The 27,051-nt window shown below is 40.0% G+C and overlaps 2 protein-coding genes across 9 annotated transcripts in view; both read right to left on the minus strand.

Moving 5' to 3' along the window:
* The window catches only part of tbc1d1 (TBC1 (tre-2/USP6, BUB2, cdc16) domain family, member 1), a 50,784-nt gene extending 35,595 nt beyond the window's left edge, over positions 1 to 15,189 (minus strand). The window contains exons 1-2 of one of the 8 annotated variants that reach the window (XM_040024335.1): positions 14,987 to 15,189; positions 13,328 to 13,982 (exon numbers count right to left, since the gene is read on the minus strand). In XM_040024335.1, the coding sequence (XP_039880269.1) occupies positions 13,328 to 13,963 (636 nt within the window). In that variant the 5' untranslated portion in view covers positions 13,964 to 13,982; positions 14,987 to 15,189. The other 7 variants (XM_040024333.1, XM_040024334.1, XM_040024332.1 and 4 more) reach the window with 7 other exon arrangements.
* Positions 15,190 to 15,295: 106 nt separating this feature from the next.
* On the minus strand, positions 15,296 to 27,051 carry pgm2 (phosphoglucomutase 2). Its single transcript, XM_040024345.1, has 13 exons — positions 26,804 to 27,051; positions 24,010 to 24,177; positions 23,190 to 23,381; positions 21,480 to 21,563; positions 21,131 to 21,324; positions 20,769 to 20,958; positions 19,947 to 20,044; positions 18,703 to 18,883; positions 18,327 to 18,420; positions 16,870 to 16,999; positions 16,582 to 16,774; positions 16,230 to 16,363; positions 15,296 to 15,952 (listed from the first exon to the last, which is right to left on the minus strand). The coding sequence occupies exons 1-13, from the start codon at positions 26,876 to 26,878 to the stop codon at positions 15,850 to 15,852; spliced, it is 1,836 nt and encodes a 611-aa protein (XP_039880279.1). The 5' UTR covers positions 26,879 to 27,051; the 3' UTR covers positions 15,296 to 15,849.

The following is a 27,051-nucleotide window of genomic DNA, read 5'->3' on the forward strand; positions in this document are numbered from 1 at the left end:
TAACAGAGACAGAAAAGGTGGAAAAGAAAAAAAAAAGGAGAAAAAACTCCAATGCTACAAAACATATTATACACTCACAAGCTCACACAACAGAGCAATGAAGAGCACTCCTAGGTAACTTAGACATTATGTTTCAATTTAAGGCAAAATGTTTTAGGTTATCTGTTGTTTGGCCTTGTTGTGCTGAACATTTCAGAAAAAAGTTGCATATTTAAATAAGTATCAAGAATAAAGAGCTCAGAAGTGTCCATCTAAGACATATTTCTGGCAACCTCGCAATTGCAGTTTAATACTCACTCTTTCCCTGGCTCCTCTTAGCTGTGTTGGACTTGGATTACCTCTTAAGGGAAATATCTGTCTCTCAAGTTCAGTTAAGCTCACTAGCTGTGTCCGTTTGGACCGGTTAGAGCTCTGAGGGTTGAGAGGGGACAGTTGAGAACAAATGAACTGTAACTGGGTTCTTTCCCCACACAAAAGCCCTTTTCTGTAGCTACACTCTCCACATTAACACAAGGTCCATTACCATTAGAAGAGTCTGACATGTTGTGTGTGCCAATTATAAAGATGGAAAAGTGACACAGAGAGAAATATAAGAAAGCCTAACAAAGCTGGGATGCTGTGTGATCTAGTCGCACAATCGGTGTATCCTCAATACTGGCTTTGTTACATAAAGCTCACTCTTTGACCATTTTCCTATACAGGGACACTCTGTGCTGTTAATTTAAAGCCTTTTCCTGATTACTCACACATCGAGAACGTTCTGTTATCCAGGCAAAACAACTCATTAAGCCACTCAGGTAGCTTAATGTATCTTGTGATTCTTGCAAGGCTTATTTTATTTTCTTGCACACACTTTGATTAATGTCTTACTTTATTGCTTGGCTCTAGTTATACAAGCTATGCATGACCAGAGAGATCAATTCAAACAGCCTGAGGCTTTTCTCTGGATAATTGGTCCCACTTCCTTGTTTTAATCTATTTACAAACAAGCACTGGACAGAAGATAACGCCATACAAATCAGAAAACAACCTTTTGCTGTCTACAGTATACGTCCTTCTCCTATTGTGGACCACACTATCATTGTACCACACCAAGGAACAAAAAGGAGGAAGCAGATGAGCTAAGCAGAAGCAGCGGTTGAGCCACATTGGTGATGTCATTAATGACAGATGCCTGAGCAGCTACAGTCTGACAGACAAACTTCCAGCAAGGTCCTGCCGTGTCTTGCCTCAGCATGAGGTGCGCGCTTTTAGCAAAACAAACACATAACTCTCTGTCCTCACCTGGAAGCTGCTCTGGATAGGTGTGTCAGCCAAATGTGTAATAAGTATTCTGACTTGTTGCCTTTTCCTTTTTCTTTTTTTCAAGGATATAAAAACAGTATGAAGGGTTCGAACATAACCATGTATGTTCATAAGTACTGTTCAGTTTTGGGACTTCACTTTTAAAGGTTGTGCACAACACTGCAGCGCTTACAGGATTACCAAATACATTCCTGGGTGACACACCAACAGTTTAAGCTTTCGGATTTGTGTCTGCAGCACACAGGTACACAAAACATTTTGGTCTTAGTGGTGAGAGTTTAAATTAAAAAGACAAGTGCACAACAACTTTTTGTAGGGAATGATTATGAAATGTAATTACTGACGAGATCCAAAACTATCTCAGTACCCACCCCAACCTGCCACCAAACACAAGCAAAGGTAGGAATTCAGACTAGGGCTGTCACAAACGATTATTTTGATAGTAGACTAGTCAGCAGCGACTGCTTCGCTGCTGACCGACATCGATGGAGATCACTGCCCGATGCACCGCCCGGCGTAGGAGGAACTAAGTGCTAAGTAAGTAAGACTAGTCACCGATTAATTTTGCGATTAGTCGACTAATCAGATCGTGCATCCATTGGACGTAAAACGTACAGCTTATTGCACCAGCATGCATCTGCTCTTATATAACTATCATTAGCTTACAGCTTTAAGTGTTTAAGGCATGTGCTAACTAAAAATAAGGACAATATGATAGTTTAAATTTTAATGAAATTTGCAGATTGTTTCGGTGAAGTTTAATAAACTCCTTGCTATCTAAAATATAACGGGACACCGGAGTATATTCTCGAGCATCTCACACTTCTGATAATCAGTTGTCTGCTTGACGTTTATTCAGCTGTGTAAAAACTATTAACTTCAATCTCAGCCAAACCGATTTATACTCAGTAACAAATAAAATACTGAAAAAAGCCAAACAATAACATTTTTAAGTTATCTAAGTGACTTATATATGTTTAACCTGAGTAGCGAAAGACGACGGTGGGTTTGAAAACGATTTGCCGGAAGTCCGGTGTTCTCACGGGCTCTAGTGAGCCTTGCCCCCGGCTAGCTATCGAGCTGGTGGGTAACAGACGTCTCCGAAAACGTGGGAGCGCTTTTAAAAATATGTGGTGTCTTGATGAACTGAGCAGGTATTTGAGGTTTACACAGTTACATTCTTGCCTGAAATATGTTAAACGTTTATTTTGTGACCCAGAAAGAATAATAAGAGTAATATTAAAACTAACTAGCTGCCGCCATTGTTGGAAACTGAGCTGGGCTGCGCTATGAATTCTGGGACAGAGCTACTTCTTCTTCGAGGTTTAAACACCAGCTGGCATCCTTGTACATGCAGTGCTGCCATCTTCTGTTTCAGTCCGTTATTACACTCTTAAATCCTACTACTTATTCCTGCGTCTTTTGTGATCTTACAAAGCTTCAAACGACGCGTCGAGTATTAAATCAGTCGTCGACGATTTTGATAGTCGACTAATCGTGGCAGCCCTAGTTCAGACTTGCAATCCTTGGCTACTTCTTACTCCCAGGTTTCCAGCTTTTTTTTTGCTCTCCAGTTGCATCTAAATGCAGCTAAATACCATCAACTGCATTTCTTCTTCTTGAATATATGGCATACAGATACAAGTTAAGTACTGGGTCCAGTTGAATCCCCCGCTAAAAAAAAAAAAAAAAAAAAAAAAAAAAAAAAGCACACGAGCAACAAATTTATCCTATAACTAATTTCAAGATTAATTTTTAAAAGATTCTCAACACTGCTGGCTGAAATGCAACCCCAAACCATTACAGAGCCTACATGGTGTTTTACAGATAGCAACAGATACTCACTGTTGTACATCTCTTCTGACCACCTCAGTACACACTGGCAACAATTCAAACCAAATGTTCAAATTTATATTCATAACGCCAGAAAAGTTGTTCCCACTGATTTTCAGTCCAGCTTTTGAGTCATCTGGCATACCTCAGGCTTTTCTCCCTGTGTCTCTTCCTTAAGGATGCCTTCTTGACAGCCTCCATTCCTCTGAGACCATTTCTGATGAGACTGATGCATCTCTCAGGTCCTGTGCCAGGTTTCTGCTGCTCTCCTATATCTCAATGACATGACTTTCAGATACTCTTCATGTGCTGTATATAGTTTTGTAAGCGTTGCCACTTCTTCTTTTGTCCTGCCCTTATCCATTTTCCTCAATTTTTTAAAGAGAGACTGTACACCACGCTGAGATCAGCACATAATTCGGACTGAAAATGAGTGAAAAAGCAGCCAATGTCCAAATAAAAACTGACATACCTTCATAAAGTCTGGAGAGCTACTTGTCAAGGCCACAATAAAAACTGCAATAAAGTCTGAATCTTTGGAAGTAAAATATAGAGATGAGAGCCAAATCAAGACCTACGCACAGTACTATATTTCTTTCAACTACATTTTTGCTTGAATCACTCAAATAAATAACTTAATCAGCAGGGGAAATGAAAAAAATACCCCAAAATGACACTACGACCAACTGCAAACCTAGTTACTGCAGCAGCAATCCATCACAATTAATAAATGCTTTCTTTTTAAAATGTATTTGTCCCTTTACTTATTCAGACTCAAAGATACTTGTTATATATCATTTTGAGTATCTTGTGGTCCTCTCTCTTGAAACAGAGCTTCCTTTCCTCCTTTGACTGTCACTCACTCACACAGGAATCTAGACACCATGTTTCTCACTCTCTGCTTTCTACTGCCTACTTGCTTTTAATCATTCTGGCATGAGAGTGAAGTCTGCTATCTGTCCACTAACAACAGACTCTCTTTGCTTTGCACCCCCCCCCCCCCCCCTTCCTCTTCCTCCTGCTTTCACTGCTCGACTCTGAAACACTTCAACCAACAGATACATTTAGTCCTTGCCAATGGCTCTCCTCCTCCGACTTCTTTTGTGTCTCTCTGTGACAAAAGATACTGAATAGCCACTTCTTTACTGTCCTTGTTAAGACTTTATCTTACTGTATTTCTACACACAACTTGAGTTTCATTTTTTCTGCACTTGGTAATTGATAACCTGTTTAACTGCACGGCATGGCGATGTTATCGCCCTCTTCTACATCAGGTAGTCACTGCCTTGTAAAATGCACTTCACATAACTAGGAAGCAGAGATTCCTGCGTAATTTGGCGAATGACAAACAGCTAAAGCTATATTTATAGTTTTTAGAAGTTTAATGCAGAAATCCAGTAAACAGCTTTCTAGAAATATAGCTCAATTTAAATTTGGTGAATGAAAAGTCAAATTCATTTGTATGTCATCATGCTTTTTAATCTATTCTCATATAACCTTTTGGTGAGTACTCCTCTACTGCTTCCTTCCTCTTCCATACTTCTCGTAGCATGCTAACACATCTGTTTTGGAGGTTTGAAGCAAAGCTGACAGAAGTTTTGCTTGTGAGGGTGCAGCCCTTGCTAAAGGCACACAGCACACATTATCTCTCACAGTGGAACGTTTACATGAAGCCGATCTCAGACAGGAAGGCAGTTGGACGGCCTCAGGCAGTGACCCACAGACTTGGCCTCTCACAGAGGAACAAAACTGAAAAAGTTTGATGTCCCACACCATACCACAATTAAAAAGAAGTACTGTAGTAATGGCCTCAAAAAAGGAGGAAGTTACACAAGAAAGACAGCAAAAGAGAAGCTGCAGGTCGGCACAGTAAACAAAACAAACCTGTTGGTGTTTTTCAGAAAGAGAAAATAAACCTCAAACATCAGAATATAACATGAACCAGGACAAAATTGTGGGTAAGCGCCTGAGGAATATTGTAAAAATGTATTTTTTTTTCCACAAAGAGGCCCCTATAAGAAACTTTTAAAACAATAATCTCATTGACAATCTTTTTAAAAAGAATCTATAAATATGGAAATATTTTTCAGTTAAAAGTTCTTTTTTAAATATTTTTTATAGCTAGACTTTCAGAACTATCTGACCCCTGGGCTATTTATAACTTTGAGGAACTCCAGTGCAGTGAGACTCACATCATTGGTTTACCACCAAAATCCAATAACTAAAACACAGCAGTGCAATTTAAAACCATGATGAATGTATATAACTAAATTAATTAATTATACTCCAAAGGACAGTATCTATTTTTAACCCAACAATATGTATTCTAAAACAAAAATAATTTCAATTTGATTTCAATTCAGGTTTATTTATATAGCACCAAATTGCAACAACAGTTGCCTGAAGACTCTTTATACTGTATGGTAAAGATCCTACAATAAAACAGCGAAAACCAAGGAAACCCACAAAATCAGATGACCTCTGGCAACAGTGGAAAGAAAAAAACTTCCACTTAACAGGAAGAAACCTCCAGCAGAATCAGACTCAGGAAGGGGCAGCCATCTGCCATAACTGGGGGTGAGAGGAGGGGAAAAAAAAAAACCCAACCAAAAAACATTTTGTTGATAATTTCACTTTAAACACAGACTGAGCCTAAACAGACGTTTAACTTGAATGATTCAAACTAGAAATGCTGGGAAAAAACATTACAATTTAAGGAGAAATGCCCCTTAAAACCCACTAATGCACCAGCAAGACACATGAAAATGAACAACAAAGATGACGAGGCAGCTGAAAGTCCCACTTCTCTGCTTCCCATGATCATGTGCTTGAGTCTTGTGCCTCGTGGAGCTCTGCCAAGTTCAAAGTTCAATGTATAACCAAGAAACGAGAAGCATTGCTGACGGAAAGTGAAGCGCAATGAGGAGAAAGAGGGCAATTTTATATGGTTGAAAATGGTTAACCACAAGCTTCCAACATATTGACATCACTTCAACAGACTGAAAAACTACTTCAGCACAAAAGACAACCCCTGACAATGAGCTCATTCAATAGTAACAACAAGCCCAGAATGTAAGGACTTGTTTAAACGCAGTGCAGAGTGAACTCTTGACTGAGAATAAATTAAGTCAGTAAAGATCCCCGACACCTTCAATGTTTTCATCTTAGAAGATTGAATGTCTGTAGCGTGGAAATGTTAGAGCTGACAGAGTGACTGAAGAGGCAAACAGCCACTGAATGGACATGGTTAGATACAGACTCCCAGACAAACAGGCAAAAAGCAGTCTGACAGTTCACAAGGACATGTTATTTACTAGCTTGTTTTTGCTACAGAGCATGGAGTGTGTCACATGAAAAGAGCAGCCAAGTCTCATAAAATGAGGGAGGAAAAGGCAGGTGGCCAAAAAGGAAAAGGGGACTCTAAAGGCTCTCTTGGACAGTTTAGATAATCATTAACTTCAATCACTTCTGGGGGTTTTTTTTGTTTTTTTTATTTGGTCAAAAAATAAAAGGCTGCGTGCGGTACTTTCCAAGCTGAGTCAGAAATCAGCTGTTTTACCAGAGAAGGTTAAATTTAAGCTCTGTAAAGAATTGGGTTCAAAATAACCTGATAATACTTGTTAGCAGTTCCACCTGAAGAATAATTTTAATCAAAACTCAACAAATAATGAGTTACTATCATGGTAAAAGATTCCCACTTCTACTGATATCAAAATCAACCTTTTTCCCACCAGCTATTTTGACATGAAGTTCTAGGTAAAACACAGCTGTTATTTTCTGCTTTGGTTCAGAGCTTTAATTCATGTGATCAGTAACAGGGACAGCAGTCTGAGCTCCCTCTCCCCTGTTCTCAACCCAGCTGAGAGATTAATCTTTCCATTGTGCCTTGAGACCTCCTCCCCATAGGATATGCTGGAAACACCTCACCTTGGAGGCACCCAGGAAAAATCCTGATCAGATGCGTTACCTCAACTGGACATTTTCGATGCCTTTCCCGAATGATAGTTCCTCGCCCTACCTCTAAGGTTGAGCTGAAACACTCTTCGGAGGAAGCTCACTTCCACCGCTTCTATGCATGATCTTACTCTTTCAGTCACTCCCGAAGGCACGGGAATATCAATCAACTAGTGAAGTGACAGTGTCAGCATCACTTGCGAACAACGCATTTATACTCCTCACCCCAGACTTGGGGGTGCTACTTCTCATCTCAGCTTCTTAACACTTGCCTGCAAATTCCACAGTACAAAAGGAACGTCATGGCTCAATGAAGCAAACAGAACCACATCATCAGCAAAAAGCAGACACAAGATCCTGAGACCAACGAATCCCACAACCTACCATAACATGCAAAAAAAGGCTGCTGTGACAAAGGTTCTGTAAAATGTCCCTGATATTTTACAGCACAAAGGTTGAGCTTCACTTCAGTATGAGCTTTTGAGCTTGCATGCAATCAAAGCAGTTTCAAAAGAGACAGACTGCCGACGTAATAGCTCATGACAGACTTTATGACTAATATGCCATACAAGACATGCCTCCTGTTCCAGGACTACAGCACTGGCAGGAGCACAATGGATCTGGAGGTGATATCGCCATGAGTCACTCACACGCTCACATACACCTACATTTGGCTTGAGTTGGCAGCAGCTAAGCAGACTGGATTTTCACGTATTTGGCTCTTTAAAGGGTCTGACAATTAGTAACCTACAATTTACAGAAGCAGGAGCTCTGACATCATCTAGGAAAGGAAAAACCCTGTTTTATTACTGGAGTGCTTAAGCACAGTTATGGTTTATGCTAAACAATACTGTGAGTGAGGACGGGAAGAGCAACGTTCCCCCACAGTGATCTTTCTCTAAACTTGTAAGGAGAATGACGATTCACTTACAAATTATTTATTAGACCCATTATGTAAATTAGAAGGAAAAAAGTGTCAAAAGCCCCATCACATTTCTGAAGAGTAAAAGGTGAGGTGTTCATGCCTTAATTCTTGGCACTCTGCAGGGAATAAAGTAAATACATTACTGACAGTGCATGTGACATTCAAACTCAACTTATTTTCACTCACAAACACATCTATAGATGGCCTCACACGCATGAAAGCACCATAGTAGAGGTGAAATTTTGATCTGACAACTTTAGAGGAAGTTTCAAAAGTAGACATATTTATCTATTGTAAATACACATTACACTTTCCAGCTTCAATCAAACTTCTGTGAACTGCATGAGCCCGAATGACCACCCAAAGCTAACATTTTACACCCGAACCAATGGTAGGGTCACAATGAACTGAACGGTAGCATCCAGTTGACAGGATGAAGTACAGTAGTCACTACAACGCAAAGCACATTTGGAATAAAGACGAGCCTGTACATCAAGGTTGTAGCGAAATTATTTGGTGTTAAACACATTAACTGCTACACAAAACATTACTAGACATGTAACAACTATTCTGCTGGAGTCGTTTTAAAAGGCTAAGGCCACCACAGACGAAAGCTAACAACAGGTTGCGAAAATTTAGCTAATGTAAAAGCTTACTCAACGTTAGCTAACTGTCCACTTTAGCATGACACACAAAGTAAAACAACGCCTTCAAACTCCACTCACATCTCTCGACTCTTGTTTGTTGTTGAACAGGCTGAATCGCTGGAATCGCGCTTTCATCCCATCCGCCATAAACTTGACAAAAACTAAATCTGAATTGTTACTTCTCCGTAACTCGTCCCTGCCAGCGCGAAGCGCTTCAATATCATTTCATTGGAAAGTTGATTTTTCTCCCTGAAGCCGAGGTGGATCCTACTGTTCGTTCGCCGTTAGGTTCGCAAGCGTAAGATCATTCAGCTTCCGGTACACACTTTCGCAATAAAACAGTTCCAGCGCTCAACGTGTAAATCCCTTACTCTTTAACGAAATTTCTGTTTTATTTTGAAAGCAAATAGGTAACTTCCGTTTCCCTTCACCACAGACTGCGTCTGATTAGTCGTAGCCAAATCCTCCTCCGCGTATTGAGAAAATGGACACAGTTCCTGTCCCGGAGCAGTCAAAGTTTCGGCGGCAGAAATTAGGGTGGATTTCCCATTACCGTTACAAGAATGCAGATCTGTTATTTTTGTCGGCATGACGTTATATAAACAACATTTCCACCCAGGAATGCACAGCCTTTGGGGAGTGCCACTGAAGGAGAATTTGGGATGAAAAGCACACTCGTGGCGCAAAAGTTTCAAGTCTTCATTAACGTCAAAGTCAACATTTGACACAGTTTTGTCACGCCGAACAACCAACGTTAGATGATACTGAAGTTTGCTAGAGCACCACACTGCATTTTAAACTAGTTACTTTTCACAGCCTAGAAAAGTGGACGGCTTGTACAATAATACAGTTATAGGATTAAATAAAAGGTAGTTATGAAAACCTCCCTATAAATATTTATCAGGTATTTTAAGCACTGATTAATTAAAGTGCAATAGCATTTTTACCATTCACTGTTGATATCTAATAAACCTGAATCGCTGAATGTGGATTAAAATTATTCTTCTGAAATTGCAAAAATAACAGTCCCATAAAAATAAGATAAAATGGGAAGTTGTGTAATGAAAATCGTATTCGTCTATTTATTATGCATAGCTTAGTCATCAATTTATATCCAAAGAAAGCAATGCATTTTATTCAACAAAGTCTCTCACAAATTACTGTTCAGCATTACAAATGGTAGCCTATTAGTGATTAAAACAAACCCTTGGTGTTCATGAATGCTACCTTTTTATTACCAACGAAGCAAGAAATAAAATATTGTAAGTGCAATGGTGGTAACTCCTCAATTAGTAGATGCCAATAAAAACAGTCTAGCACTGTAGTATCTATTCTTTAGTAACCACCATACATTAAAGGAAAAATAGGTTTAGTAACTTTGCTAATGAACACAAAGGCACTCAGAGAGCACATTCTCCTCTAAGGTCTTATTTAGTCATTTTGATGCAAGTGATCTGGAGCTGCAACAAAATGTAATAATATCTCCCTGTGCTTCATCTCTCAACCAAGATACAAGAAACAAATGAAACCTGACAAACAAAACAAACCTTCGTCTCTGCTCTCGACTCGTCAGACGAATCACAGATTGCACAGGGACACCAGTTACAGTGAAGAGAAGCTGGCTTGTAAAAGGTAAATTTAAAGCTGAAATCACACAAAAGCACAGCAACAAATACAAAGTCATGCAAACAGATTTTCACACCGAAACACTGATTTTTAGACACCTCTGTGGTGACACCCAGTGGTTACTTTCTTATTTACTAGTTCAGCAGAAAGGGGAGGCCCCACCGACCTCCTGAGATCATTTCTCTCCCTTGATAGAGAATAGGAAGTTTATGTTTCTTGCTGAGGTACTTAAATTTAGTGCTGGTGGTTCTTTTTCCCATAATGTCTCATTTTTAACCACAAAAAGATCCCATGTCCCTGCAAACATTTACAAAACACACAAGGGAAACTGCAAAGCACAGTGGCACCTGTAACAGAGTGTTACTCCTGAAATAGTAATGACAACCATCTAAAAACACACTTACCTTAAATGTCTATAACATTAGTGGTCTAAAAACGTGGATGTGTATATTCAATTGCACTGTTAAGCAACTCTACAGTTTTTCAGTTGCAGATATGGAGATCCAATATAATAGCTTCTTTTGCGATAACAGTATGACATGGCACAACATGGAGCAGAGAGCTGCATTTCCTGTCCGGAGGCAGTTAAATTATAACCGTGTAACCAGCCAAGAGGAACCACTAATGCAGCAACAAGAACAAATCCTTCATGGTGGTACATTCTTTGTCCCCTGCAGTGAACAGGAACTTCTATTTTCTCTGACTCTGAAAATGTGCTTAAAGAAAAAAATACAGATATTTTTTCTGATTCAAAAGTTTTACTTGGCACGGTTCTCATAAAGAAAGCCAGAAAGCCATGAACCAACCCTGATCTGGTATGTTCAGGTGCACATTTCATATCACAACAGTCCAAACTGAAATGTGTCAATTTGACACATTGAGAAATGTGTCAAATTGTGTGAAACTGCTGTTATTGCGCTCTCAACTTCACCACTTGAAAGTGACAATAACCCCAGAAGCAAAGAGCGATATTGTGTGTGTTTGTGTGTGTGGCTGACACAGCTCAGACAGCAGGTTGAACAGAGACTCTTGACAACTGTGTCATTTTCTCAGTCGATCCATGCCTGTTGCAGAGATACTTTTTTCCAGCTCCGTCTTCCACCATCAGACTGTGAGATGCTTTGGATGAAACACAGTTTGTGACTGGGCATGCCCCTCTCATACCTGTCTGATTTTCTCAAATCTTTTAACACAATTACAGTGTAATTTCCACAGCATATTCAGCTCCTGTCTATCCTCACAGTTGAAAAGAAAACACAAGGCTGGATGCCCTTATCCAAAGCCGGTCAATTCCTCTGGAATCAGAATATCAGGATTTGTGCTGAGGCTTATGAATCCAGGTCTCATTCCCATTAAATGTATTGCACCTAATTTAGATGAGATTAGATTAATTGCTGTCCTCAAAGCTCCCTCTCCCATATTCTCCCCATTTCCTCTCCTCTGCCCTATTTTCAGTGTGCTGACATTCATCTGTCCTGATGCCTCTCTCTTCCCCTGGCTGTCTGTGCCTTGTTCCAGATGATCCGGATCCTCCACAAGATTTAGAAACTTATCTTGTCTCATTCCTGCCCAACTATCCCAGCTGTCATAGGGCGAGAGGCAGGGTGAAGTCTGTGATGTAAGGTTATGTAAAATTAATTTGACTCAAAATCTGATGATTTTTGTGCTTTTGGTGGTGAGGGTTCATTCTAGATTCCCATCTTGCTGTAAAGTATGCACTTTTATTCTGCTTAATAAAAACTTATTTGACAACATTTAAAACACTAAAGAAAAGACTGTATTATCTCACTATTTAAAGCCCTGCAGCACTGCGTAGAGATGCCACTTATAATTAGAATGTATGTAACTGCGAGAGAAGCCTGAGCAACAGGTGGTCAGCCTGACATCATCATGGTCACATGTTGGAAAAGGTAACGAAAACAACAAGCGCTCACTCTGCTGCAAACATAACATCATAACAGGATCTGTGGGACAGGAAGTGATCTCTATGGTAACGTTGTTTCACATCCTGCACGTTTCATGTAAAGTATGCTCATTTTCTCATGATCAACAAAACAGACAGGCGTATCCAGGCACGTCTGCAGCCGCTGTGCAAGTGCTGAAGAACTCATGTGTGCATTTAAGACAGATGTACACTCAGTGATATTTACATTACCCCACACAGTAAATGATGGCTGTAGGCATAACTGAAGCGTGCTGGTATTTCTCTTGCGGTGCACATGTGACATTTTGTATTTTGACTTCTCTGACTCATCACGTTTCACATCGAGTACCCTTCATTGTCTCCATCTTCCTAATCTGGCCAACTCTTTTAAGTCTCTGGCATGTTGGGCATGGCATGCTATCGAATGTCTCGGGCCTGATCTAACACCAGCTGCAACTTCACTTTGAACACGCAGGCTTTTGGCCATGCATGTCATGTGGAGGAAAGGTAAAAGGACTACAGGTCAGGGGTGTGTTGGTCCTCAGTGTGTCACTGTTAGTGGATCAAATGCACGTCTGTGTTTGCTCGTGTTGCTGAATGGAATAAAAGCACGGAGCATGTGGGCCGCAAGCGAGCCAAAGCCAGATCCAGTTTCTCTCTGTGGGCTGTCATAATAAATACTGATGCGGTCACACTGAATGCTCAGGCAGCTTTTTGTCATTTGTGCAAACATAAGGAAGAGGTCGTCACACGGCTGGTGATCCCCAGTTCTCGTGTCATTCTCATCTGTACCTTGGTGCTCCAGATTATCTGACATGCTGTGTTTCCATATACTTTTACTAGCTGAGCTTGTGTTGATATGTTTGTGGTTTGTGGTTGACATATGCTGTTGCTTGTCGTGAGAGAACTCCCTTTGACTTTTTTGGATTTCTAATTTGGCTCATGTGCATTTATTTACCATAGCTCTGAAGCTGTTCTGTGTTATTGTGAAACACGTTTTGTTTTGTAACTTTGCATACATGTGTAGTTTATTTCTACAGCCTCAAACGCTCTACCCGATTGTTGATTGAAGTAATTAAATCCAAGAACACATGCACACACACTTATACATACCTTAGTTCTGTACTGGCACTGGAAGACATAGCAGGCACAAGTCGGTGTGCCTCTCACCAGGCAGGCAAAGCTACTGGGCTCCTGGCTGTTGTGAATTAGCTTGGTCACATGGTGAGGAAGACATTCAAACAGAACTGTGTGTGTCAGAGGGTCCCATACAAGGCTCTCTCCCAGCGTGGACACACATCGTACCCTTGATGCTGACACACACAGAAAAACTGTCTGACTGCGTGAAGTAGGACCCAGCTGTCTACCTCCAGACCCCCCAGCTTGCACCCCACCACCTTGCTCCCTCTCACCGGGCTGGGACCTGCTGATTTCAGCCACCACCCAGGGTAGCATAGCCATGGTGGTCAAATGGTGGACTTTCCGAAAACCAATCATGGTCAGTTTGTATCGTACTTCGTCCTCCTCTCCTTCCACCTCCATCTTTGCCCCCCATGATGCAATCCTCTCCCTCCCGAGCTTCTGAAGACACTGCGTGGCAGAGGTCAGATGTGAAAGTGAAGGACATGAGCGGTGGTTTGGAGTTAGATTATAACGGGGTTTGTCAGAGCTCCCTGGTCCAAGAGCTTCACTCCTTCTTGGCTTCACTTCAAAGTAGAGACCCTCCATGATGTCTGTGACCTGAGGCATCTGCTTGCCTCCACTTCACCTACAAAATATCAGTTAGAGATCAGAGATCAGAGCCAGTAGACAGCTGAAAGGACAGCCGCAGGCATTTGCAATCTAGCTTGATCTTATGAGATTTCAAATGAACACAAATGTGCTACACAAACATTTACTTTGCAAATTAGAACTTAATCTTGTAGCTTGATGTTTGCTCGACTTTGCTTTTAGTGTAGAATGAGGCCAGTTTCCCCAGGACGCTATGAATCACCTGATTTGTGTGTGTGAGAGACTCAGTGGTACATTCTCAAGGACACACAAACAAATGATGGTAATCCTTCAAATATCATATTTGACCGGTTAGTTGTCACAGAGGGGAAAGGGACCCCCTCACTTCCATCTAATCATACAGCTCTACATAACCGCTCACCTGTGTTTGCACATTACGTTTTTCATTTAAAATCCGTGAGAAATTACACAACAACGTCAGAATATTAGGACACGAGTACAAGATTAAGTAAAGATACATTGTCCGTTTAACCAAAACGATCACGTTAAAGTCCCGAAAAAGCAAAAGTCAAACGTTTTCATACCTGCCTTAATATAAATAAATCGTTAACTTCATCAGCGGTGCTACGTTCAAGATCTGTATGCTGCTCGAGAGCATCACGCGGAAGTGAAAGCTATTTTTTATACAAGGAGCGGGCGGCAAACAACGGATCGTAACGGGGTTTTGGTCATTTTACGCACGTAGCCGTTTATTTTTACGCACGGGGGTTGTGCGGGGAGCAAATCGCGCACAAATATTGTTTACCCCGAGATTCCCAACGCGCACAACGTCCGGTTTTAATCAGTTTAACATTTTCATCTTCTCCTCCTTCCTTACCTGTCCCGGTTACGCCGGTCTGTCGTGGCTAGCGGCAGAACCACCACCGAGAGAAATCTTATAGTGTAAGAGTAACTGCCTACAGACAGAGGAACGAGAGAGAGCCCTTTACACAGCTCGAGCCGTCTTCAGCTCGAGTTAAATATAGATAGACCAAATCCTACCGTCCTCCTCGCCTCTGTACTCAGATGGGGCATGACAAGTGCATGCTGAGTGTGCGCGCTGGCGAAGGATGCAGGGGCGACAACTGTGCGCGTCGTGGAACTCACAAAACAGATCGATAGTGTGTCCCCTCGTTTTTTGTGTTTTTTTGTTACTTCACGTTTACCTCCACATGTACAGTCAGAAATCTTTATTTAGTAAAGTTGTATTTTTCAGCATGAAGAATACCGGAACACGCACATTAAATTCATTTGATGGAGAACAAATAAACTGAAAATAAGTTAAAACAACAACAAAAACAAAAAAACCTCTGACTTCTAACGTTTTATTATACAGTATGAAGAAACGAGGAGTCGGTGTCTCCACTTGATGGCGCTATAAACTTTTAATGTTCTCATTTACACACTCCTCTAATTCTTGACATTAGCAGCAAAGCAAATGATGCTGAAGCACACTGTGGAATGCATGTCATCAAAACAGGAAATACAGAAAGCATAATAGTGTGAAAACAGGAATGGCTGTGGGTGTAAGATGGTTGGACTTGTGCGCTTTAAGATCTCCGGCATTGAGGTAAACTGAATTTTAAAAAACAAAAACATGAAGCTGTGAAACATTTTGACTACTGAAAATATAGGAACACATGACCCTTGAGATCATTTTAAAATGACTAATTATCATCAACAACAACGTGATTTCTCCAAATTGTAAAAGAGCCACATGGTTAACTTGTCACTAACATGTTTATGAATTGATGTAAAGCCAGAATTAAAAAGAATCTCGTCTGGAGAATTCAGACAACATGTGGCATGCTGGTCAGAGATATTAAGCCCAGCTTGTCCTGCTTGTTGTTACAGACCCATCTGCGCTACTGTGGCTTTGGCTGCAACTTATTCTTATCTGGCTCGAAAAAGTTTTCAATGATGGCATCAACCAAGTCATCCAGTTCCTTCTTCAGGTGCGGCACATCACTGTTAGAGACAAAAAAAACCCGTTGACATTTATGAGGGATTACTAGAGTTGCACTGTTCAGTTATGACATTTCAAACTGTGGATTTTCTTTATCTTCAGAGAAAATAAAGCAACTATTTATTCCTACAAAAAAAAAAAAAAAGTTTTTGTTCATCATTAAATTCCTTTGGGCTGATATCAGACAAAAGAAGATGTATAAAGCCATTCTGCAGGCTGTAGAAAAATGTAACAGTTCTATAGTTTGCTTATACTAGCTTTGCCTCTAAAGTAACCTACCTGTTACCAGGAGGAGCACAGAGTTCAGTGTAGTATTTGATTTTTGGTTCTGTGCCGCTGGTCCTCATGGTGGCCACACCCCCATTAGAGAAGGTAAAGGTGATCATCTGACTGGAGCTAGACGTGGGAAGAACCTGAGAGAGGAGAGGAAGGAGTGTTAGATGGACAGAGGGAGAGACACACTGAAATAAATAAAACTGGAAAGACGAGCAAAATTAAAAAACACAAAACTTCTGCAGTTTAAAACTAACAACTGTTTTAAAAGGAAACTCTTACACAATTATAATGTGTAATTAAGAGGTTTGTTATGCTCTCAGTGTATGAACTGCAGGTGTGAAGTTTGTGCCCTTACAGCTTTTTTATCGGGTTGGTTGCTATCGTAGCCGGTGGTCAGGTCTCGCACAGCGTCGATGGCAAAACGACCACATTCGGTGGGATACGAGTCTTTTGTGCCACCATAGTTGCGCAGACGCTCAAACAGACTGCGGATCACTTCCTGGTCATGGCAGATAAAGTAAGAGTTCTTGCTGATGTGGTAGCCATACCTGATGATAAGAAATAATCAAAGACAGAGCTAGAGCCTGCAGTTTTAGGTTATTCAAAGTTTAAGGTGAAATGTACGCAAGTGTGTGCATCTTACTCTTCATAGATTGTAGTGAGCTGCTGAGAAAGACTGATTTTTTTAGTCGCCAGGAAGGAAATCATCTCTCCTGCTATGGCTGCAGCGCTCACTCCATCCTTGTCCAATACAGAGGGACTACACATATACCCTGCAACACACACACAGAGTTCACTTAGACTATATAAACCTCCAGCTGCTGTAGTCAGCTGCCACTTCTTTTAGTAGCAGTGTATCCAAAGGAATGAGATTCCAATTATAGTATCATAATCTTATTATATAGGAATGCTGGAAACTATGCTGTTATGTTGTATGTGTGTGTTGGACTTACTAACAATCGTATTAACCTCAAACAACTTTTATTTTTAACTCAGCCTTTGTGTTTGACTGTCAGCGCGGCTCAAACCTTTTAATAATCAAGACTGAGATCACATCACATGAATCTGATGTTTTTACATGTTTAATTTTGATGACTCATATTTTCATTAACCAAATTACTAAGATTGCGCTACGTTGTGTGATTAGATTCACTTGTAAAGCGCAACTGTTTTTTTGTTTTGTTTTTTTCCACAGAAATATTTCAGTATCAGTACATGCAAGTATACTTCAGGACGGCACAAAGAAAGTGAAGCATTTCTATTCACAGTAATGATGCAACCTTTGGTCACAGTTTTCAGTGGTGTTTAGTTCAGGGGACTGTGAGCTCTGCATCATCTTGCACCTCTTGAATTAGTCCACTGTGAAGTCTGAGGTGAGTTTGTGATACTTTCCTTGTCAGAGATGAAATGGTGTGACCTTTGCTTCCAGAATTATTCGCTGATATCAAACTGGATCTATTGTTCCCTCTCCCACTCAAATACTTTCAGCTTTGCAAGTGGAAACAACTACAGCCAAAAAGCTCATCCACTTCCATAAAGGTCATATTTGTTTAGTCCTCAGTGCACTGCTGGTGACTCATTCTGAAGGTCTTTTGCAGTTAAACAGGGGTTGTCCTTGGTCTTCTTAGCAAACCTACAAGCAATTCTCCCTTTTTTGGTCTTACAGATCTCAACTTAACCTCCTCTGTTCCTGTTAACTGCCACTTCTTGGTTAAACTATGAGATGAGGAACCAGCTTTCTTTACTTTCATAGACACAGGTAGCTGTTTAGAAACGCCGTGGCTGCTGACAGCTGCCACAGCAGAAGACGTTTGTGGATAAAGGTCTCTGAAGCTGAAAGGCCCAAAAGAAGTTAAAAATTAACTTCATGTCTTTCAGCGATCAGCTCACACACCTCTCACTTAACCGTTCATAGTAACTTTACTTTTCCATGTCACTGTGCACTTTATATATCTAGTTTAGTTCACCAACAGGAGACTATACATTTCAGTTTCATTACTGCCATCACTTTAAGGCTATTTTTTAATCCTCAAGCAAGTTTTTGAAAGGTTTAGATTTAGGTTGAGTTTAAACTTTAGTGTGTGCTGCGTGTGATAATACCTATGGCCTCTTCAAAGGCAAACAGCACGGTCTTGTCCTGGTCCAAAAGGTCTCTGGCTCTGTTACCCATCCACTTGAACCCTGTTAGTGTTTCCTGTCCAAACATTGTGTAAGAAATTTGGTTAACAGTAACCACGGAGAATGGTTTGAAACATTCAATCTGAAACACGTGCGGTGGTGAAACCTAAAACAGTATTGTTAAATAGTCTCATAGCCCTTTTTTTTTTTTTTTTTTTTTATTTATCTCAGTTTCTTCTAAATACGATTACTAGCAGGAATTCCATACAAGCACTCCTCTCCAGTTAGGCCCATCTTACAGAATCTTTTGATGCATGGGGAAATTTAACTGATCTTATTTTAAAAACAACTTTGTTACCTCAAAGTGGAATCCCTCCTTCAGGGCAATGGCGCGCAGTATTTTGGATGAGACGGTGCTCGACAGCATGTAGAGGTTTTTCACAGCAGCAGCGTCGGAGTTTTGCTCCCTCCAGCAGCGAAATAGCCACCAGCCAAGCAATGCTCCCAGCTCATTACCACTGAACACACGCCACCGTCCACTAACACAGACACAGACAGAGGTTATGGAAGTGAAGGCAAGCTAACATACCTTATGCAGAGGGTCATCGATCTGTGATCATCAAAGCATTCTGTAATATGCAATGTTTAAACTGTTACATTGCAGCAGGTCAGTCACATAAGTTGGTATAAAAAGAAGATCTTAGAGAGGGCAGAGTTTCGTACAAGTAAAGATGGACAGAGATTCACCAAATTGCAAAAAGCTGCATTTACAAACTGTGATAATCTTCCTCAGTTAAACAATTGTGAAGACTTTTAACATCTTCTCATCTGCAACACATAATGTCATCAAAAGATTATGAGAATCTGGAAAAATCTATGTGCGCGTGAAAAAGGCCAAAAGTCAGTATTGGATGCCTGTGATCTTCAGTGGGTCTCAGGCAGAACTGCATTAAAAACATGCATGAATCTGTCATGGAAATTACTGCATGGGCTCAGAAACCCCCTTCTGTTCACCTCGCCGTCTACACAAATTCAGGTTAAAGCTTAATCAGGAGAAGCTACATATGAAGATGATCCAGAAAGGCTGATCCACGGTCAGATTAATAGAAGTTTTAAATTATTTCTGGAAAAAAATGGACATTTTGTTCTCTAGCCTAAAGAGGAAAGGGACCATCCGGCATGTTATCAGCAGTCAGTTCAAAAGGCTGCATCTGTGAACTGGTGCCTTGCACATCTGGAAAGGCATGATCAATGCTAAAAGGTATATACAGGTTTTAGAGTAGCACATGCTCTTATCTAGACATCTTTTCCAGGGAAGGCCTTGCATATTTCAGCAAGATGATGCCAAACTACACACTGCATTTATTACAAGAGTCTGGGTGCAGAGTGGTCTGATCATTCACCAACTGAAAAGATGAAATCATCATCATGTAAAACAATGACAAAGAAGACCCAGAACTGAGCAGCTGGAGGTCCTGAGTAGCTCTAAAATGTGTGGGTCACCATAATTTTTATTCATTCAACCCTAATAAACCTGCCCAATGAGTTTGTGTCAAACTCTGCTGCAAACACTATTAAAGCTGTACATGCACACAAACACACCTCTCCTGCTTCTCAGCAATGGCCAGTCGATCTGCATCAGGGTCATTCGCCAGCACCACAGAGGCCCCCTCCTTCTCTGCCAGTGCAAATGACAATGTCTGCAAGAACAACCAATCACTTGTTACACAATCAACCAAAACCAGTCATCTACTACAGTCAGCTGTATATGTTTTAGGCCAGTGAAACATTTGTTGTAGTTTTGCCTCTGTACACCACCACAGAAGATTTGAATCAAAGAATCCAGATATGATTGAAGTGTTTTCCCCTTTAATTTAAGGAATTTAACAAATGTATTGTATTAACTGTTTAGAAATTACGGCCATTTTTAGACATAGACACGTTACTGGCAAGCAGTTTCATTGCTAGGTGAGGCCTTCTCCTTTAGTCTATGACAAATAGAGGCAGAAAAAAGATCTGGAGTTACTTTCGAGGGTTAAACTTTCATTTTGGTTTCTGTACACTGGAACTCTCAATACAAGAAAAATAAGTGCATGATTACAAAATTATTTCCTTAGTTAAGAAAAACAACTTCACAAAATGTCAAGAATACTCTCAAAGAGGAAGGTGTGTCATCGTCAAACAAAGAGAAACAGGCGCAGGATGAACTCTTAAGTGTACAGGGCTATGCTGTCATTCCTAAACAGTAATGCGATACTTTTGTAAAAACCCTTGAATCGAGACTCCCCGTCTGTACTTCAATCACATCTTGATGATCTGATTTAAAATCCACCATGATCGTGAACATTAAAACTGTGTCACTGTCCAAAAACCTACGGACACAACTGCACATATGATTGGGTGTGGCAAATGTTGACTACGCACCAGGACTCCCTCTCCCTCTTCAGGATTAGGATATTTAACGGTGGGAAATTCGGGGTCTGGATCCTTCTGTTCCTCCACTGCGTACGGAGGACGAAGATCGAAAGCCTTGAATGCTGACTGGACGAACGTGTGACCAACACCGTGCACAGATGTATGCACAATTTTCACCTCTGACTTCTTGTTTATTTCCCTGCAAAAAAAGTCAAAACATGATTTATGAATATCCACAGTTTCTACCTCGAAGCATTATGTACTTGTACGGCCTACATGGCAGCTTATGCATTTAAAACATTACACAGTAGAATCGCTAGCATGTTTTAAATGGTACATGCTGCTCAGCAAGTTGTGTATCTATGCAGCACCTGTGATGGCAGTGTTTCTGGATGGCTTTGAAGTATTCTGTGTTAATATCCTGATAGGGGTCTTTGAGCAAAGTGCTCTTCATAGCCTCCTCCGTGTTCCACGACTCAGGCCAAGGCTCCAGGTTTTCCACAATGGCTTTAGATATACCTTTGTCATGAGGAGTCACAATCTGGGCACCGTTCTCCCAGTACACCTAGGACAAAACCAGAAAAAACTAAATGTTTCAGAAATTTATGGGAAAGAAATTGGAACTTCGTAATTTTTAAATTAGCAGAGATTATAAATAAAACTATCAGTAAGCTATTGATGCATTTAAGGAAGAAAGACAAGACAATGATGAGGTCTTACCTTGTAGCCATTGTCTTGTTTGGGGTTGTGAGAGGCCGTCACCATGATACCAGCACACAGACCCAGGTGGGAAACTGTGAAAGGCTACAATGAGAATGAGAGAAAGACAATAGTACCTCATATATGATAAATATTTTAAGAACACCATGCAGAAGCAAAAAAAAAAGAAAAAAGTAAGAAATACAAAGAAAGCCTATTTGAAAATGTTACTAATAAAACAATGTTATAGTTGGTTACTATGAGGGAATGTATTCATTTCTACTGAGAGCCAAATGGTTCAAATGTTTTCTGCTATAACGCCATCATGGAGGTAATTACTCGTGATCAAGGTGCACTTAAGGAAAATGTCAATCTAATTTTTTTTTAATTACTTTGGGAGAACATCAGGTGAATTTGAGCAGCTCAATGACATTTTCCCTCGTTTTCCTTTTTGTCTGAAGACTCACAACAAAACTGTGCTACACAAAGATTTTATTTCCCACAAAACTGCAGTGAAAGATAAAATCAGGATGAAAAAGTGAGAATGAGGAAAACGCTTTTATGAAATTCTGGGGCTATGCTTATAAAAGTGTTATAATGGAAAAACATCAGCAGCATAAACCTGATGTGACATTCACAGATTGATAAATATCACTGTCATCAGCAAATGACATTTTTAAGCTGAGGGGCTGACATCAGTAGAAAAAGGCAGATATTGGCTAATACTAATATTTGGTTGACTTATCGATGAATGCCTACTGAGAACGGGCCTAAACCACTGCTGTGTGTTTGCATGCTGGCCTTTGGGCAAATCCTGCAGAGATATAGTCTACATTTTCACTAAGGCTGAATGATTGTGGATCTTTCCTCTGGTCTAAGTAGGCTCATACCCAGGGCTAATCTTTGAATCTGACATCTTTTGATTCACAGTGTCTAAAATTTCATGGAGTCCTGTTTCATCCAGCTTAGACAGACACCTAAAATCCATTCACTCCTATCTCAGCATGACTTAACAAGGTCCTGCTTTTATTTCTTCCAGAGTTGACTACTTACACCAGCGTAAGCCAGCGTAACATAAACAGGCTACTATTAAATGAAAATGCAGCTGCTAGGCTTCTAACACGTAGCTGAAGGAGAGGGTGCATTACAGCAGCCTTTGCAGCTCTTCACTGACGACTTCATAGCTTTAGAAGTGATTGAAACATTTTATGCTTGTTGCTTAAGCCATACAGAATTCCCTGACTGAACATCTGAGGTAGGCAGTCTTTAAAATCTTCTCTTAAAAGTTATTTTTTTCACATGCTGGACTAGCACTTTACGGCTTGGCTTTGGAAAGTGCAATATAAAAACAAGATAAATATTGCGTGCTGCTCTCACTATTACACAAGGAAAATAAGTAATGCAACAGGAAAATTGAGCAAAAACTGAATAAAATAAGTGGATAAATAGATATATTGAATAATCACCTGGAAATACAAACAAGACTTAAGTGGTATTGATGTCTAAAGACTAAATTGCTAATCACAGATCCTCTTTCTTCAAAGTGAACATAATCTGATGACTGCTACATGTGTTATGCAACATGTTGCACTGTACACTGAAGGAAAGTGAGAGGATTTTTTTTAAATTGGAATTTGCTTTAATTTTTTTTGACTGTGTTGAATACGTGTTGCAACATCCAAAAAAAAAAAAACACCCAAGTGATGAAAACACAGGAAACCAAGTGATTACCACAAAGGGCGTGGGGGTGATGTCAGAGAAGAGATGGACAGGGACTCCTCGGCTGATGAATACAGCCGCAGCCAAGCTGGCGAAACGCTTGCTGCTGCCCCCGCTGGGAGGGTGGGCGCGAGCGTCGTACCCAATCACCACCCCTCGCTCTTTGAGGTTCCCAATACTCTGCTCCAGGTAGCAACAGAAACCCTGTCAGGGAGGAAACGATCGGAAGATACAAGAGAAAGATCTTGAGAATGGTTGATTATAACTTTAAATATAAATAAATATATATACACACAGCACCTCTCACAAAAAAGGCACAAACTATTGATGGGTTTTAACCCGGATTATAACAATTTCAATCATGTAATGAATCAGATAAAAATCACAAAATAATAATTATAGAACATGAAGTTGGATATATATTCAGAACAATATGAATAAAAGCAATCATCATAAAACTGAGCTAGCTTTTATACAAATCAGTGATTTGAAGGACTGCTTGTATATATAGTTTCACGATCCTGCAGTGTCAGATCTTCAGTGCAAAAACAGCAATCTCCATTATTCTAGAGCCAGAAAAGAACTAAGGGGAAGGTCTGACTCACACGCAGGCAGCAACTCAGGAATAAACTATGAAGTGCTATAAAGCAATCTATACGATCTTAAATTCAGCTATAAAATAAAGTGTGAAACAGATTTTGGGGGGTTTTGGGTGACAATAAAATACTTCGCATTCCTCAACTTCTTCACAAAACAAAGACTAAAAATCAAAAACGGAAACATTCAACTTTGCATGCGACTTGAAACGTATTGAGCTGCAGTATCGACCCACCTGTGTGGTCTGAATAATAGTGAGGTCGTTCATACAGGATATGCCAGGCCCCATGGCTGCTCTCAGACCTGCTGTGCCAAACTCCATCCTGGAGGAGAAACACTTCTTCAAAGCTTCCATGTTTCCCTCTTTCACCATATCCTGCACCATGGATTTCGTTTTGGGGTTCTGGGGAAGGGAAATGTTTTATTATCCACAAATTAATAAATAAATAAACGAACACAATTAAAGATTTAAAATCTTGTCTACAGTGTTGTCACTTGATGATAAAGTTAGCATTAAAAAACCCAACACAAAAGCTTCTATAGACAACAGGAAAGTTTAGAGGGTAAGAATCAGTCTACTTAGGAATTACTACGAGAACGTCCAGACAGGACGGCACTCCTGACCACGTGGACCCCTGAGGAAGCCGCTGTAACACAACTATCTCAAGACTAATGAATGTGGGGTCTTTTTCCAGTGTGACCTAATTTGTGACATCCCATATGTCTTTAAGGCCAAGAATGACTGTGTTTGTGTAGGTCTGATAGTCGGGTAGTAGCCGGGTTAGTTTGGTTATACATTTGTGTTGTAAGCATGTTAAGACCATGTGACTGGTTCTGTTTCAGTAATGACCAACATACCAGAATGTATGACCAGCAGCTGACTGGGTTATTATAAAATCTGAGTCATATTCTGTTTTACTGATTTATAATTTCAAATTATTTTCCACTAAATAATTCTGTTATTTTGTAGTATTTATAAAAATAATGATGTAAATATTAAAAATAAATATAATATTAGGAATAACTGATGCTTGCAGACAGGAGGAGGAAGAGTCTCCTGCAAAATTTGGACAAACGTTTGGGGACCAAACAGAGGGTTATGGATTTATAATCATTAAAATGAAAAAGACTCAGTAACAACAGACACTTGAGTACAAGCACAAGTTGACTTCTGGCTTTAAAGAAAGCAAACCTGCAGTGATGAATGTTTGTGGATACGTAACCCAAGTGGAAACTTCTCTGTCTAAGATAAGAGAAGTCTAAGAGCAGAGCTCTGGGGAACACCACTGGTCACTCACAAGCAGATGACTGGCTTCATAAAGTAGGGTCAGTTCAGTTTACCATGAAATCCACAACTGGTTTAATTTTACACGTAAGACAGGAGGAGAAGTAGAGAAAAACTACCTGTAATTGTTAAAACCTTGCAGATCAGTATTAATTCTGTAGGGTGAAATGTCAAAAGGGCTCTATGATGACTTTAATTTAGCTCTCGTGTTCTTGGAAGTAAAATAGCTTCAAACTAATTTAGTAGGGGAGGGCAGGTCAGTGTTCGTGGAGTGGTCACGAGTTACGCAACCCGGAGAACGACTTCTTCTATTTTTGTGTGAACAAGGGCTTCTTTGACTTGATTTGTTGGTTGGATGTAAAATCGCTGACAAAGATTATTTAAGAAAAAAAAAAAAAAAAGAGTTTGAATTATGACGGTTTCTAGCTAAAATGCTTAAGGGTCTTTCTCATCTCAAAGCGTCAAATTTCTACAATATTTTCTGTTCGTCCACATCTGACGTCCCTGAAAAGTTTATGGTTTAAAATTTGGGCGTATGTAATGTTTGATGTGAAATTATTAGAATTGAATGTAGATTAAACTCCAGAATTTTGCGTTATTTGGATTAGAGGACCTACTTATATTTTTGCTTTTGTAGAAAAATTTGTCATATTTGCTCCATCCAGATTAAAGTTGAATGAAAACAGCATTTTTTTCATGTTGACAAAGTTTTATTTGCCATTTTTGTAAAATACATCTATGTCCCATTCAGAAAGTTTTCTTTTCCAATTATTACTATGTGTTCAAATGTTGGACTTTAAACAAAGAAAGTAACCCGAATTATATTTATTTATTCTTTAACCAGTCATAATCAGACATTTTTTGATCCATCTCATCCTGGTTCATTTTAAGGTGAGAATGTGAAAAATTTCAGGCTTTTATCTTTAATAGTTTCTGATTCATGCTCAAACATGGCCTCAGATTTCGCAATGTGAAAAAAAAGATATGGTGGAAATGAATCAAGAGATAATTTTCAGAACTATACATCTTGAAAAGTAAACGACATATGAAGCTGAAATTTCACACTGATCATTATATATGTCCAAATATTAGACCATAAAATCTTCTAGCAAATTGGTGATGGTCAAGCAGAAAGTCCGTGGTGATTTGAGACAAAACAATGCTAAAGAAACTGGACATCCTCCTTTACAGTGTTTTATAAGCCGAGATCTAAGACACATGAGATTCTGCTTTCAAATGACAGATCAGATCTACTTTCTGTTATGCTTATCCAGTCTATTAACAGGCTATCATCTAATTCTCACAGAGAAAGAAGAATCCAGTTCTTCTTTGCGCTTCTTGGTTTAGGCATAATAATCATGTATTTAGTAATTCAATGGCAGATACTTGATTTGAGGTAATTCGTGGGAAATGGGCACTTCTTTAACAGAAAATACAGATACATTGAAACCCAAGTCAATATAACTTATATCAACTTATTATAGTAAACAAGTAGCAGATTTTTACAACTTTAAATTAAAATCTAAATTGAGCACTATCACAAAAAGTTCATTGATGCATGCTTAAATGAAAGGACCAGTCAAGGACACCACTAAACTCACAAAGTTACTAACTGGAATCTTCATGTATCTTCGTAATCGCCCGAGAATAAATAAAATCGCTCGTACAAAGATAACCCTGAATGTGTTTGATGACTACAGCAAAGCTGAAGCACTATGAGCTAGCACGCTAGCTGTCAGCTCACCTTGTCGTACTGCAGCCACTGCCGTATAGACTGGTCCAGCTGGGCGTCACCGGTTGAGGACGTACCGTTCTCCATTTCTCTTCTTGGCCAGAGTCAACAGTCTGTCCAGCTCAGTGTCTATGCTCATAGGAGATCAACGCGCTCCTTCAGTAACTTTTTCTGGCTAAAAACTGAAGATGTTAGCACCACTGCCTGCTGCTGCGGGCGGAGCGACGTTCTGCGTCACGAGTTTCCTGCGTGTTGCATTC

This window comes from Simochromis diagramma, unplaced genomic scaffold (genome assembly GCF_900408965.1).
Source record: "Simochromis diagramma unplaced genomic scaffold, fSimDia1.1 OVJJ01000302.1, whole genome shotgun sequence".
NCBI lineage: Eukaryota > Metazoa > Chordata > Actinopteri > Cichliformes > Cichlidae > Simochromis > Simochromis diagramma.

What these genes read in the sequence shown, in the direction of transcription:
- pgm2 (XM_040024345.1), bottom strand. Translation starts at nt 26,878, where the DNA reads ATGGAGAACGGTACGTCCTCAACCGGTGACGCCCAGCTGGACCAGTCT. An exon ending in CAGAAACACTGCCATCACAG is followed by an intron (nt 20,959 to 21,130) that starts GTGCTGCATAGA and finishes CTTTTTTTGCAG; the next exon opens with GGAAATAAACAAGAAGTCAG. An exon ending in AAGAGGGAGAGGGAGTCCTG is followed by an intron (nt 20,045 to 20,768) that starts GTGCGTAGTCAA and finishes TTGTTCTTGCAG; the next exon opens with ACATTGTCATTTGCACTGGC.